At 37.8% G+C, this 16216-nt stretch overlaps 1 protein-coding gene across 5 annotated transcripts in view; it reads left to right on the forward strand.

Moving 5' to 3' along the window:
* DLG2 (discs large MAGUK scaffold protein 2) overlaps positions 1-16216 on the forward strand; it is a 985669-nt gene that overhangs the window by 759237 nt on the left and 210216 nt on the right. For all 5 annotated transcript variants that reach the window (XM_059492069.1, XM_059492046.1, XM_059492054.1 and 2 more), the window contains one exon: positions 9601-9757. In XM_059492069.1, the coding sequence (XP_059348052.1) occupies positions 9601-9757 (157 nt within the window). The remainder of the gene's footprint in view (positions 1-9600; positions 9758-16216) is intronic.

The raw sequence follows: 16216 nt of genomic DNA on the forward strand, positions 1-16216 counted from the left end.
ACTATAAAGTTTCCACAGAGGAAAGATGTCGTCTTGTTGTCTTTTAGTTTCTGTTACAATTTGCTGTGGCGCAGTCAGAAAATAAATTGGTCACTGTGTAAAATAATCCTGTCCTAAGTGAAGTCTGAAGTAGTTTTCTCAAAAGTCCAAATTTTTAATTTCTTACCTAGATCTAGGATTTCAAAATATAATTATTTAAAATATGTAAAACAGCTATGGTAATTAGTCATTGAAAATTAGATTGAATAATGGAATTATGCAGGAAAAGTGCATGTGGCTCAAGGGCTATCATCTGGAAGATAGTTCTATAAATAAAGCCTTAATTGTCATCCAGCCATAATGCTCAAAACAGGACCAATTTTAAAGTAGATCAGGTTGCTCCGGATCTTGTCCAGGGAAGCTGTGACTATCAAAAACCTGGAGATTGCTCAGGCCCTCGACTAGCAGTCTCAGTGCTTAAACACCCTCCTTTAAAATTTCTTTTCTTCATCTCTCTAATCCAAAGAGAGAGTCATAATAAATTCCCCTGACTCTTCTTCAAATCATCACACGAATAAATTGATGTTTGAAATAAAACTGAGCTTCAAGAAAATTTGGGTGGTAAAAAGGAGGGGGAGGGGAAGAAAAAAATAATTTGCTCAGTTGAGACTTAAGGAAGGAAATTCTCTTATGATGTCTCTGGCTTGGTCTACTGGACCAATTCAGGAATCATCCTGTAGCTTTAAACTCCTACTTAAATATGGAAATCAGTCTTTCTAAATGAATTTTTAGATAAATTGCAGAATCTGTACTGGCCACACAGACAACTTGCATTTATTGTGTGTGAATCATTACAGAACAGAAAATCTGCAATTGATGCCACAGGTCTCCTGTTGCTCAGGAGGTAGAAGAAGATCAGCTTGTAATTATTACCAGTCAACTTACACTGCATCATATTTCCTTTCACATAGGAAAGTGGGACTGTTAGCCTATTCCACTGCTGAGCAGAAATGAGTAATCAGCTCAGCCCTAAATATTTCATTATGTTACAGCTCGATTTATTCTAATGTTTTTGTGGAGTCCATGCTGCTGTGTTTACAGCTAATAGAATTTGAGGTCAAAATAAAGTTATTTTTCTCTTTTAGGAACTGTGTTCCTATCAGAAGGATCCTGTATTTAGGAGAATCACTAAATTGGTTTTGGGATGCACCTTTTAAACAGCTGCTTTACCTGCAAGGCATCCCTGGCACACGCTGACATTTGTACCCTGCATGCTGGCTCTCTCTGACTGTGGAGTCACTGAAGTGATATAATTATTGGGTCCTATGAATGAAAAATTAAATCTAGGAGGGTTAAAGAAATACAGAGAGAATTGCATTTGCTGGCATTTAGTCCTTTTCACCGTGTTGAAATATATTATAATAGAGCTGGCCAGAATAGATTTTTAAGGAATTTTAATAGCTTTTTTCAACGAGGTGATAGATGAACACATAAAACCATTTAATTTTTTAGTAGAGAGGGCTTTTGTGGACTTCGTGTCCAGCAACAACATGAATGACCAGGTGGGAAAAATAAAGACAGCTTTAAAGATTTTTTCCCAATATATTCAAGCCATATATTCTTCACAGTGCAATAACTGTATATGAGGTGTACAGATTTATTCTGTATATAAAGGCATGAACTTCATAGGTGTTGGAGGTCTTCATTAGCAACTTCCCTAATGCTTTATTTTCATGGTTTAAAAACCAAGAAAACTCTAATGTTTTAATTTGAAAATATTGTTATTTTGAGTTTTTTGAAGTGATTTTAATGAACAATCTTAGCTGTGACTAACCAAAATATTGGTTGAAAACAGCCCTTGTGTTTTTTGAAATCCTGCCATACTAGCACACAAAGCTTTAATGTTAGTGATGTTTGACAGCTATTCTCTCTGCTTTTGGCATCCACGCTAAATTGAATTTTGTATGCTACCAGTCAACTCTTAGAAACTGGGATTTCAACTTATTTGATCAAGTCTTTTTGACTTTGCAATGTGTCTGAGCATCTGAAATACATTTAAAAATATTTATACATAAATAAACAGTATTTGAACCATGACTAAGGATAAGAATTTTTATTCTGAACAGTACAGATATTACAGAATGGTTTTAGTTTCAGAAGTGTCTTCTATAAAGTAATTTGAGATGCTTGCTCCTACCGGCCCGTGTATTGATATTTCCAGACATGGCTTAGAGGCACTGCTATTTTTAGGTATTCTCTGAGCATTTGAATACTTCCTGTCTCTTGGTAATGCAATTCTGTTGCCTCTCACCAATTCCATCCCATCTAGCTTTGTTTACAAACTGTAAAGCTGGAGCATTCATGGTGAATAGAGCTATTGAATGCTGTAAGTAATAGTTTTTACAACAGTGGTTTCAGTATGGAACCAATAGTTTTTAAAAGCAAGATGCAAAGCAAACCTTTCTAGTATGGAGTTGTCTGTGCTGGGTATATAAGATGGTACAGAGATTCGGTTTTCAGTATTTATTTTGATTATTAGCATGTAAATAATATACCTCCTGGAACAGGGAAGAGAGATAAGTGATTATGTGAGACAAAGGATAAATGAACTATCAGACAGGAATAATCATATCCCTTATAGAGCTGAAGGATAGCTATATTGGCTGGCCTACATTATCTCTCTAAAAATCAATGAGATTTCTCAAACCCAGGAGGCAGACTACTGTGCATTTGAAGTAAATGTCAGGTGTCATGGTAAAAATGCAGTCCAGTTTTTAAAATCAAAAAGATTATTCCTGTATGCCAATTCCATCTTGCTATCTGCAAGCAGAAAACTTGTCCTGGTGTGCAGGCTTTAATTTCTCTACAAAAGATAAAATGAAAGATTGCTAGAGTCCAGAAGTCTTCCTACAGAACAAAATCTCTTGCAAAATATAACCCAGTGCAATCACACATGCATCAGTTATGTTGAAGCCTGGCCCCCAGTAAGTTCCCTTGTATTAAGGATACATAAAAGTTAGTGGCAATTTAGGCATGATGTTTGCAGAATAAATGCATTAAAATTGTAGTCATTATTAAAGTTAGAACAAACCATTGCTTTTACATGATCAATGAACGAGAAATTCAAGGAATCCATAGTCAAATAAATCAACAAAATACTTTTTCAAGCAGATAAGGTAACTTTAGTTACCCTAAATATCACAGGCAAAATGATATTTTACTATGTAATCTGATGAATGTACATTTTATTAAAGGTGAGTGCTTAGTTGTTAGTATACCAATATTTGGTGAAATGAAATAAGTCACTAATCAGTTAGAAGGCCAAAGCATTGTTTCAGTTTATGCAGGCAACGTTACCCCTCTGGACTGTGATGGTCAATATGAAAGCAGTAGATAAGGAGAAGGCTTCCTTATTTTTTGTTATTTTCAACAATAATTGAAAGTAGGATGACACTGATTAAAGTCAGTCTCAGGGATGAGACCTCACAGGGCCAGGGGTAACTCTGGTGTGTGCAGGTGCCACAAGGTGATGAAGGACTGGGAACTGAGAAAGGAAGGTCTGTAGCCCCCTACCACTGCCAGGTCCTGGTGCTTTGGTCACTGCAATAAAGGCACATGAGAGGGAGGGCCAGGGAGGAAAAGCAAAGGGTGGAGATGTTTCACATCATAATGGAAAGATTTTGCCAAGTGTAAGAGGGAATAACAAGGGGAAAAGTAGAAGCTGAGGTGCAGTAGAAGCGGTATTACAATAAAACAATAGATGAGAGCAGTACAGACAGATTTTTCATTTGTGTGAAACAAAAGTTGTAGAAGTATGAAAGAAAATCTATACAAAGAAAGCTTGGTTCCACCAAAACTCAAAGCCTTTTACTCAAAGCCAGGTGCGTGTGAATATTTCAGGCCTTCAACCACTCAGAATTTCATATCACCTCTTGTTTGAGTTATCAGATTTTAAACCGTCACACATTGGCACATACTCTGTCCCTGCAATCTTCTTGTGTTCAGTGCTGTGAAGAATGAACAATCTATTTGAATCACCTTTTTTTTAGGTTCTTCCAGTGTGAATGTCCTTTGGTTGCCAAAAATAAATACACAGGTATTTATCAGAATTTTTTGAAGCATGAGAGGAAAACTGGAATTATTGTTTGAAAATGAAATGGCTTGATTTACCAAATGAATTTAGTGTAACTCAGTGCTCACACTGTGGATTGTTAGAAGCCAAACATATTTATACTGCTTAGGAGAAGGGGCCTTGCTGCCTTAGATTTGCTGTGGGTTCTTTCAGAGAATCACAGAATGGCTTGGGTTGGAAGGGACTTTAAAGATCATCAGGTTCAAACCCGACCCCATCTTCCACTAGACCAGGTTGCTCAAATGCCCATTCAGCCTGGCCTTGAACACGTGCAGGGGCTGGGTATCCACAGCTTCTCTGGGCAACCTGTGCCAGTGCTTCCCCAGCCTCTCAGTAGATATATTCCTCTTAGTATTTAATCTAAATCCACCCTGTTTCAGTTTAAAGCCATTTCCTGTTGTCCTATCCCCTGCATGCTCTTCTCCTTGATATACTAATGTGACTTCACCCAAATAATATAACTTCAACTTCACCTCCTGCTGTTTGCTCATTCAAATAGCTGGGATGGGTTTTCTTGCACTATGTAAGAGTATAAAGGTTGTGGGCCCTGACTTGTTGGGTATTGATGCTACCCTAATGCAAACAATAAGATAAATATTCTTCTAGGCTTTCTGTGATCTGTGTTACTATAACACCAAAGCAACAAAGACTTTATGTATGCTTTCAACATCCTTTGTGAAGAAAATGGCAGTTTGGGAGAAGGAGGAAAGGCAAAAAACCAACAATAACAACAAAAAGAAAAAAGTTTTTAGAAGCCATAACAACAAAAAAACTGCACCCAAATCAAGATCAAAGCTATATTTCTAAAGCCTCTGCAGATTTGAGACACCTCATCGATTGTATAAAACTGAAGAAATCCCTAGGGTCTGATGTTTGAAAGCACCCAGTGTTGCTTAAAATTTCTGTAGGTATTTCAAAAAGCATAAAACGTGTCAGCACTAGATGGTACAAGAGAAACAGAAAGACAGAGCCGTGTCAATTCAGATGAATACTAAAACTGACTCTTTTCTTTAATGTTGCCAGCAGCACAACAAAATCAATTTAATAATGGATTTTCTTTCATTTAATTATTATAAGAATTACTTGTTTTTAGAAAGCCCTTCCCCATCATTTATCAGTCCAGTTTTAATCTTTTAAATTAGATCTATAATTACTATGGATTCCACTCTATAGAAGAATGATAGTAATAGTCACATTTTTTCTCTTGTCATTTTCTGTTTGTTAAAAGTAAACTGATCAAACCAAATATTCAGTACAAATGTAGTAAATAAAAAGCACTTGCTGTTTTTAAGATAGTGATCAAATTAAACATGCATAAACCAAACAAACCTGCTAAGGAGAGAAATGCTGCACTATGATTTGGTTTTGGTCACTGCATTTTTATGACAGAAGACATTTTCTTAAGTGTTGACATTTTGTTGCTACTTATTGTTTTCAAATATTAATTTAGTAATCCTTTGCTCTTACATCAGGCCTGCAGTTTATAATGTGATTTACAGAATCTGATCTGATGCATTCCCCAAAGCAAGTAACCAAGTCCATCTAAATTGATTGTGCCATTGATTTCTCAGCCTGTAAATTTGTGTGGATTGCAGCACTTTATTTGCTTCTTTACTCCTGGATCTATTAATGTAAATCTTCCTTTCTTCTTTCCCTACCTTTTTATTGCCTTCCCTGATCTCCTTTACAGAGGCACTGCTTCCCTTTATTCTGATTTCTCTCTTCTTTCCTTTTTTCTTTCCTTTTTTCCCTTCTCTTTTTTTTCCCTCCCTTCTGTCAGTCCAGGAATGTTTTCATCTCACACTCCTTTCTAATTTCTGCTTGATTTCCCCTGCTGCTCTGCTCTGTTTGTATGTGGTACAGAGCTGCAGGAGGGTATAAAACATGCACACACCAAATTAAAGTGCTAGTATGCTTTGTTAGCACCTACAAAGTTACCTTCAGCTGTATTTATCACAGAAGAAATTGTAAATGGGATAAATAGTTAAAGCTGGAGCCTGAAACATAAATTTCAGAAACACTGTATGTCAGACTGCTCCCTTTTCCAGGGTGGCTATAGAGTGCCATCTATTGTATCCAAATAAAACATCTTCACAGAACAAGCTGAGCTGGAAGGGACCCAGAAGGATCAGTGAATCCAGATCCTGGCCCTGCAGAGGACATCCCCAAGAGTCACACCATGTGCCTGAGATCGTTGTCCAAATGCTCCTTGAGCTCTGTCAGGCTTGGTGCTGTGACCACTTCCCTGGGAAGCCTGTTCAGTGCCCAACCACCCCCATCTTAAAATAAGTTCTGCCTTAGTTGCTGTTTTCTGCAGGCAGGTAGACATTCTGAGTGCATTAACTACAAGCAAGCATCATTCACGTTTGAGTTACTTTTCTTTCAGTTCCCAACTCTCCCACCATCATGTCATCTTTAAGTGTTTGATTCTATTACCTCCTTTACAGCATTTATCTGCTTTTTATCTTGAGTTCTCTCATGTGTACTGGAACTGCATTAATAACGATTTTTCACAGAGGCAAAGGAATTTTTCCTATTGTTGTTTCCCACATATTCAAGAAAAATTGGAACAGCTGTTCTTAGATCCCCTTAAATATCATTAAGGGTTGACTGTAACTTTTATACCAGGTGATAAAATACGTAACATCCTCATCTTCAGCTTAGACATTTCAGTGAGTCTTGATAAAGCATTGGCAGGTAACTACTGTTGCATCACTTTTAAAAGATCACTTGGGCAGTGGCTAGTATTGTAGTTGGTTTCCTTAATAAATACTTGTCCTACTTCATAAATTTTATATCAACATTTTTACCATCATTAGGCCTTTTCTTCGTTGTCATTCTAAGTACACTATGCAAATGCATATTTTTAAAACATATTTATTATATTAAGGTGAATGGGCATGTACATTCTACTTCCTATAGCTTTTGTAGTACAGTAAGGGCTAAAGGTTATTTTTATAATGACAACAGCACTTAGGTGTTCTTGAGTCCACATTTCATATTCTGCAGGGTACTCAGACATAAAAGAAAAACAAAGACATGCTAAGGATGGTCAGCCTCTATTCAGCCAAATCTGAGTCATGATCAAAATGATCTGATTAGGTAAAAGAGCAGGGGCAGAAACCCATTGCATTCTAATCACAGCTTCTGACATTTTCCCCTTATTGTCTGAACTTCCTCTGAACATAATCATCCAAGAGCAGAATGTGAATTTTGCTGTCAAAAGGCCAACATTATAAAACAGCACTGGCAGCACTTTAGGCATAAATCTGCTGACTTGATCAGAGACAGGGATTAATAACTGGGCCAACATTTTGTTGAGCTACACAGCTTACTATTCAGTAGATACCCAGTTGTATTGACCTAGTTTTGTCCATGGCCCTGGCTTTCAACTAATTTGATCCAAGCTGCCTGTCATATGTGAAAGTACCCATTTTTATTTTGAACAAGATCTCTTCTGATTTCTCACCAGCAGAGCATGCAAATATATTGGTTTGACTTTGCTGCCTCTTTTTCCTCAATATTCTGGTAAATAATAAATGGCAGCTGCTCAACTCTTGCAAAGTATTTCTGATGAGTAGGGCTTGAAGATGACAAGTGTCACTGTATCATTTTGTGGATGAGGAAACTGAAGCTGGGAGAACAAATGAGTTGCCAAGAACGCTCAGCAGTGCATGGGCTAAACGGAGAAGAGAAATAATGCTTTCAGCTCACTGTCCTAGTTCTGCTCCAACCCCCAGGCCACGCTTCTAATTAAAAACCTGTTTAGACTTCTTAGATTCTGGATTGCATTATGTCTACTCTGCACATATTTAGCAAGGTGTTAAAGGAGTTGCTACAAGGCAAATCAACAGCAGTGATGCAAAAAAAAAAACCAAAACCCTCTGCCTTTATTTTCTAATTCTTAAAAATACTTCAAAAATACACAAATTCAATACAATATATCTTTTGCTCACAGCTGTATTTTTAACTGTTTTCTGACTTTACAACATTATGAAAGTCAAGGGATGAAGGGCCATATGGAGTAGGACTAATACGTTGCTTTAGTCTTCTCTTTCAAATATATGACACTTCTGTTTCGGAAAACTGAGATGTTACTTTAACATCATAATCAAGCTGGGGATATCATTTGAATTTTAGCACTGGGCAAAGATTAACAACTGCCTGTGATTTCAGAAGTATCGTGTCAAGATAAAGTCTCCATGTGTCCATAAGATTAAACTTGTATCGAATAAGGCATCGCTCAATTTAATCACTTCTCTTCCTTTTTTCTCTGTTCTTTAAAAACAAAACGGAAATGAAAGATCCATTTGTGTGATGCAGAACGGTGCTATAATATGGAGGAAATATTGAATCTTTTATACAAGAAGCATTCTGTAGAATGTGTGATTTTGTTGCTGGCAGCTTTTTTTTGTAAACTTAAAGAATGAGTAGAGCATCTTATTTCTCTTGGAGGAGTCACAGATACCTATATGTATGTTTGGAAGACTTGCAGGGCTGGGCTTAAAATTTATACATCATAATTGAACAGCATTTACACTTTTTCTGAAAATTAAATTTTAGTGGGATTTGCAATGGGGTAAGTACCAATAAACATGGAGTGTGTGTATGTATATGTGGTTGTGTCTGCTTGTGTATCCAAGGGAGAGCCAGCTCTGAGGCCTCGTATGTAGAGACTGGGAACAAAAATATTTGGGATCCTCTCTCAAGGATGCTACCTTGATTGCTTAGGAAAGTTATCTATTTCTGGAAATAAGTATTCCCATCAGTAAATTGCAGGTTATGTTTACATCCTCTGGGTCATATTTTCAATTTACAGATGAATGGAGCTGTGTGAGATATACCTGTTATTATTTATTGATTTCTATCATAATTAATAGTTTTTAAAAAACATGGAAAAAGCAGGTACCCCTTGGGCTGGTTCAGTGATAAAGCTGCAATGTGACTTAAAAATGCAAGATTCTGATAGTGTCAAACCAAAGTTTTTAATGAGATTCTGCTGAATTAGCTCACTCATGTAAATGTTATTTGCTCCAAATCTGTCAGGATCACAGCTGCCATTGCTTTTCTTGGAGTTGTAAGTTTTTTCTTTGTTCATTTGTTGCAAAAGCAAGACTAGAATTTAAAATAAAAAAGTTCTATATAAAGATTGGATATCTGGATATATAACATTGCTGTAAATTAGATTATTACATACATTCAGTGTTTTGTTTTTCCTTTTAATAAATTTGTCACTTAACATAGTGAAGATGACTCCAGTGGGGTGAAATTAATAGGGATGTTTCAATTCAACCATGAGGGAAAAAAATTAATGCTGGTTGATTCCTACCTTACCTGTTCACCTGTTAACAGCTTGGTCATCTGTTATGTGGTTTCTTTAGACAATAGCAGGCCATTGTGTCTTAGGCAAAATATAGTATGCTGAAGATGCTATGAAAAATGCATGTGCAGTAAGAGTGCCTAAACATTATGATTTTGTTTCTGTACAGAGAGCCTCGAAAAATCATCCTGCACAAGGGCTCCACAGGACTTGGTTTCAACATTGTGGGAGGTGAAGACGGGGAAGGCATTTTCGTGTCTTTCATCCTCGCAGGTGGGCCAGCGGATCTCAGCGGAGAGCTGCAGCGGGGAGATCAGATCTTGTCTGTAAGTGTTCTCTTGGGCTGGCCTCACCAGCTTCTGCATCTTGTTCTTTGGCTATGCTGCAAGGGGCACACAAAGAAATTTTTCTCGTTTCCATGTTGTGAAATCTGAGCTGCAAACAGTTTATTCCTGAATATTTTGGTTATTTTGCATTTGGGTTTTAGAGCATTTGTTACAGCTGTTACTTGCATTTAGCGGGGAATGAGACTTTTCTCTACTTAATGCTACCTACACTACAGTGACACCTCAGGAAGGACCTAAGAACATTGCAGACCTAAGCATCCCATATTTTGGCCCATCATCCAGTTCCAGTTTTCCCAAAACACACACCTGAGTCGAAGGATATTTCTCAATTTCACCTTTTCTTGGAGGAGAAAAAGCAGTAGGATGAAATAATCTATGCTCAGGCTGCCATCTAGTGTGCACTCAAGTGCTTAGCAAATAGCTCGCTTCAACCAGGAGAGGAATTAGGTTGTGTTCATTATCTCTCTGCCTCTGATGAATTTGATGATCCCTCTGAAATTCTTTTCAAGTTTTATTGGATTAAATGTTTTTTAGCCTGAGGTTATATTTTGCATACTTAGACTCAAAAACATATTTTTAATTTTTCATTCATGAATATATTGATATCACACGTTTTAAAACCAGAACATTTGTGTTTTAGGCTCTGTCAAGTAATTGAACATCTGACTGAAATAATCTGAATATAAATAAATTTGAATAACAATGAAAGCCTTGAAAATGTAGTTAAATATCCATTGACATTATTCACATTCCTTACAGGAGAAAAAAAATACGAAACTATCCCAAATTGATGCAGATGTGACTGTTTCATGTGAAACACAACAATAAGCCTTAAGGCAAAGAGCTGAAATGCAGAAATTATTTATCCCAGATAAATGGTGGGTGCACTAGGCTGTGGTATCACACTGCTTCCCACTGTTGTGCCTTCTTTCCCTGTGAATCCTGCATCCCTGGCTGTAATTTAGTTAGAGTTGAGGATGGAAGATGGCTTCAGCCTGGATGGTTTGTGATGTGTTCATTCAACACTTTCCTGGTCAATGTTTAAATTCGTAAGAAAGCTGGATATGGTTTTCCTACCTTGCTTTGGATTGTCTTGGCCTATTCTACAAAAAGTGAATTTGACTTACACCTTTCAAAGTTTTGTAAAAAGTTGTAAAGAGGTGGCTGGAGGTGTTCTGCTATATATAGAAAATCTGGATAAGTTATCACCAAAGGGAGGCAGTAACCCGACATTGTGAGGATCACAACAGTGTATTTTATCTAGACCTGTTCCTTAAAAGTGTAAGAAAAAATGAGCAAGAGCAAGTAAAGGGTGTTTGGGTCCTGTTGGGAGTCCCCACAGGCAGGCAGGCATAGCACCACAAGACTACATCTGAAATGCAAAACAGTAAGTTTATTTCATTACGTCACTAACCAGAGGATCCCAAAGCAGCACCTGGGCAGACACAGGAGTGGGAGCACAGGAACCATCAGGCTGAGCCTGCCCTGAGGGCTGGCAGGGCTGTTCTTTGCACCCACTTATTGAGGGCCCACGCACATGGAGCTTGCCACCATGCTGTGCGCTCTGTGCCTTTTGTGATCTCTGAGCTCTGATCTTCTCTCTCCCAAAGCAGGGAGCTCAGGCATGTCCCTGAGAGTGCCTCCAAGTCCCTCAGACACCTACGTTATCTCTAAACAGAAATCCTGTTTCTCAAAACAGAGAGGACAGACAGCAGTGAGCATAATCTAAGGGGTATATTCCCACACTGATATTCTCCAGGCCTCATCCTCAGCATTCCCACCTGCAAGGTCTCTTGGAATCTCGCATCCTCCTCTGCACTCTGCTGCTTTTAACCCTTTCCTCCCAAGAGTGCTTTAAAGAGCTGTCCAAGTGGAAAGTTTCTAGGGAATTGCAAGAAAATCCAAGTAGATTCCTATAAAGTTATCCTTATGAAGAGGTAAAGAAGTAAAAGGCCTGTGTCAGGAAGAGCACTGACAAGAAACCCAAATAATAGAAACAGAAGTTTCTTCAGGACAATTATGCAATTTATTTTTCTTTGGTTAGATGCAGCAAAATAGGGCTGACTAACAGAGACTAATGAGATCAATGCCTTTCACAGTACATTGTATTCAAAAATCCAGAAGTTCAAATACAAATTTAAAAGTCCATTTTCTTTTCTTTTTAAGCAGGATATATTTACAACTGTATGTTACAGTCACAGTAAAATTTTTAACTCTATTTTTTCTGTTTCGTAGTGGCATTTTCCATAAGGTTCTAATTGATGTTACTAGTGTTGCATCAGCATTTACTTGTCATGCAAGAGTTGTTTATTTGTTCATTGAGCAGAGAGGGATGGAAATTATTACTAAATTAGACTCTGTACATATCCTCAGGCAATCACCCAGTCAGGCCCTTGTTATTTATTTACTCACAAATAACTATTATGGATCCATTTTGCCATATTCAGAAAAAAACCAGTTTCATGCACAGGGCTCATTAATCTTGTACCATTTTCTAGTGAAGGGTCCCAGGCGCCTTAGTTTTATAAGAACTGCAGAAAAAATGTCTGTTTTTCTATGTTTGTTCTTTCTTGTCTCATCCCTCAGAAACAACTATTTCCCTACAGAAATACTTTTCCCATTTGTTTCTCAAAACATGACAAATCTGATTAGCAAGAACAAATAGTCCCCTCAAAGCTGCTATTTCTAATCAGATGAAGCTTGGTTAAATTTCTTACAGACAGGAAGCATAGTAAGTGATTTAGAGATCTGAATTTAATTTCTTATGAGATTGGTATTGCAAAATTACAGTGAAGCCACAAGAGTTCTTCTATTGTGATATTTTGCCACCCTTACAATGTGATGTGACCTGCTTTTTGGCCAATCCCTGTAATATTTATTATCTTTCAGAATGCTACTCCTTTCATTGTTGTCCCTGCCCATTGCAGGGGAGGTGGACTTGGTGACCTTTAAAGGTGACCATTTCCAACCCAGATGGTTCTGTGATTCAATTCATTCAATTTAATCAATTTAGCTGGTGTCCTTCTGTGTGACCATAGGCAGGCTGCTTCATTTTCCTAAGCCTCAGGCTCCCAGGACAGTGAGGATCACGGGCTCTCTCCAAATTCAGGCCTGTGCTGTAAATATGGCAATGTTGACTGGTTGAGAGCTGTGTATTCTCACCTTCGGGAATGTACCTACAAAAATACCTAAAACAGACTGCAAATCCACCAGTGAGACCCAGCAAGGCTTTTCCTTTGTAAGCATTGCCTTGGAGAGACACACTGGGGGTGTGTACATCGTCCCAGAGTCAGCCTACAAGGCTTGGACAAATCCCATAATCTCTGCCTCTCCTTCTGCCTGACTGTCGGGATGTGAGAGGGAGGGATCCGACCCTGCAGCCCTCCGGGAGCACCGGGAACGACGGTGCTGCAGCCTTGGCCCCATAGACGAGTGAAATTTGAATTTATTTTTCCCAAATGCCACCAGGTGGCGGCCCAGGATCAGTAATGGCAGCGATCTGCCTTCGGCTGAAACTTCAAGAAAATAGGGGATAACAGGTTTTTCCTGTTTTCATTTAATTGGAAATGCTTGCAAATTGTCTCTGAAAGAGGCTGATATTCCCAATGCTCCTTTTCAGAGGAAACAAATGAATCCTATCTGAACCTTGAAGGTCAATTGAAGAATCATGGAAAATCATCTGTGTTGGACAGTAAAATGTTTCACATAGCCCAAAAATTAATTTCTGTGGTATGCTCATGAGAAGACTGGGGTTCCTTCTTATAGTGTTTTCCTAAAATAAATTAAGGAGTACAATTCATTATACTCCTTAGAGTCATCACCCAACTAATTTTTTTTTCTCATTTCTGAATGTCTTTAAAATGAAGTAACACACACACATCACCAATGTAAATTCATCACTGTACTAGACAATATCCTCCCCTGTAGTATTTTCCTCAAACTAAGAATATCGTAACTATTATCAAGTAGCTTTTTGAATTCTAACTGACATTAATGCTTGATTTAGTACATGTCCACACTCAGATTAATTTTCATCTCAGATACTTATAGGCCAAAGGAAACAGTTCAGAATATCCATGGAAAAATCATTTCCATTGTAGAGCAGCAGAAATGATGTGCCAGCGTGTTAAATGATTTGTTTAAAATCATTTTAGGAGTCTGGGCCAGGTTTAGATGCTGATTGAAATCAGATCTAACCCCAAGTTCTCCATCTGTTATGAGAATGCAGTCTTCAATAAAAATAAAATGTAATGTTCCTTGATGCTATTCTTGCAGGTTTAAGTTCCACTCCCAAAGCTAAGGGATATTTTTCCTATTAAAACAGCAATGGGAATCCACTGCTGGTTAGTCAAAACCACCTGCATTAGAACAATATTTTTCCATGAGCCACATGCTTAAAATGGCCACCCATTGTGCATATACCCTGACAGAAAGTCCTATAATTTTTGGAAGTATGTACGTAGTGAATACATTGCAATTTTTAGGGGAAAGTCCTGGCGAGGCAGGAGAAGCAATACAGTCGTTTTCAAAGAAAAATTGCCACATTGTTGTGATTTTTTGGATTACAATCTCAAATTAAAACCTTGATAAAGCATAAGTCTTTCTTTTAGGTGTTCTAGCCTGAATGCTTCCAAGCATTTTCAGTGCCCAGTGGGCAGTTCTTTCAATAGGTACAGGACCTAAAACAGAGGCAGTTAGTTTACACATGAAAGTTCAGCAGCAAAATACATATTTACAGTTTCACAGAAATAGTTAGTGCATATTGCTCCTTGAATTCCTATGATGACATTTTGTTTCAAACAGTTTCATCATTTTCTGTAAGGCTGCATCAAGTTGTGTACAAATGGGAGAATTACTGTGAAATAATATGCATAAGGAATTAACAGCAAGTATTTGCATTTGAATCTTAACTTTGGAAGTTACTGAATTTTACGTCTTTGTGCAAGGTTAAACCTCAGATTAAGATTCTTACAAATAGACATCTTCATGTTTGCTGGGTGTCTGGTTGCCATTAATGTCAAGGGAAGTGAGAGGACATTCAGGTGGCCAACTGTGAGCTGTATAGAGCAGGCTGAATTTCTCCCTAAGCTATAGTACCTCTATTGACTTTTAAGCTTAAGCACCACATGCATTCATGTCTATATTTAGGTGTCTTAAACTGCATCTCACATTTCATGTCAGTTTGCCCCTTTGATATATATTTACTTTTTCAGCTATCATGCTTCCTTAGTCACAAATAAAAGTAACATAAAATCCTGAACCATAAAGGCAGTATAAGTTTTATTTCATCCTCCTGTAGAAATGCTTTATGTTCACAACGGCTGGATGCAGCGTGACTTGGAGCCTGAAAGTAGAATCAAGAGGAAAAGTAGACTGCTTGCTCTGGGGCAAGATGACTGCTCCAAGGCAATGCATCCACAGGTTACTTTAAGGGAATAAAACAACTTTTCTGATGGGTCATTGCTCAACAGCAGCAGGAAGGAGTAGAAAAAGAACAGGCTGCATTGCAAAGACATACATAGTACTACTACTCATAATACTTCCCTTTCCCCTCTCATCTAACCTGAATCAGGTGAATGAAGTTAACCAAAGCATTCTGTGTGATTTTCCTGTTGATCTGATGTAGTATCAGGATGTGCACCTATATGGGGAAAGACCCTTTTTTTTTCCCACGCTGCTTTCTGAGAATTAAACAACTACGGGTTGGGAAGGGGCTGGTGCAGATACTCTTTGGGGTTTTCTGTCACTGGTATGTGGCGCTGTATAAACCTAGTTTGCAGCACCAGTATTTGAGCATCTCACTTCACTATTGTCTCTACTGTTTTATACAAGGTTCTTCCTTGCAGAGGGATCTTAATCTTAATCAGATTTCATCTTGTGTCTGTGCATCGTCCTGCTGTTGTTTTTTGGTGAAACATTTGCTATTCTTTATGAACAGTTTAAACATTTCTTTGTACTTGGTTCCTCCCACACAACTCCTACCCACCTTCTCACTCACACCTGTAGCCAAAAATACAATATGCATTTGAAAAAACAGAGCCTTCTTCAATTTCTACTCCAAAACTGTCCATATAGAGCAGGATAGAATGTAAGAACTCTGTGCTTACTTAAAGCAAATATTTATGTTCTGTATTTGCTGCAGTTACATTTGACCTTCAGACTGACTTCCCTCCTTTGGTACAGAGAAGCTTTCAGCTTTCTAATTTAAAATGGTTATTTTGTTCCTGGTAAAAGCAGAAAAACTGCTCAGGGCAAATAGTGCATTTTGTTACCTAGTTACAAAACTATGATAAATGGCAAATACCATTTGGTTTTCCTTCTCAGATTTTCTTTTTTCCAAAACACAGCTGTCTAAGAAAATGTTTGAAACATCTCTATAGAGCCTGGTATATTTTCTTCTTTGATCACCCTTTTTGTCCCTTTTGTGTAATAGTGTCA

This window comes from Ammospiza nelsoni, chromosome 2 (genome assembly GCF_027579445.1).
Source record: "Ammospiza nelsoni isolate bAmmNel1 chromosome 2, bAmmNel1.pri, whole genome shotgun sequence".
Taxonomy (NCBI): Eukaryota; Metazoa; Chordata; class Aves; order Passeriformes; family Passerellidae; genus Ammospiza; species Ammospiza nelsoni.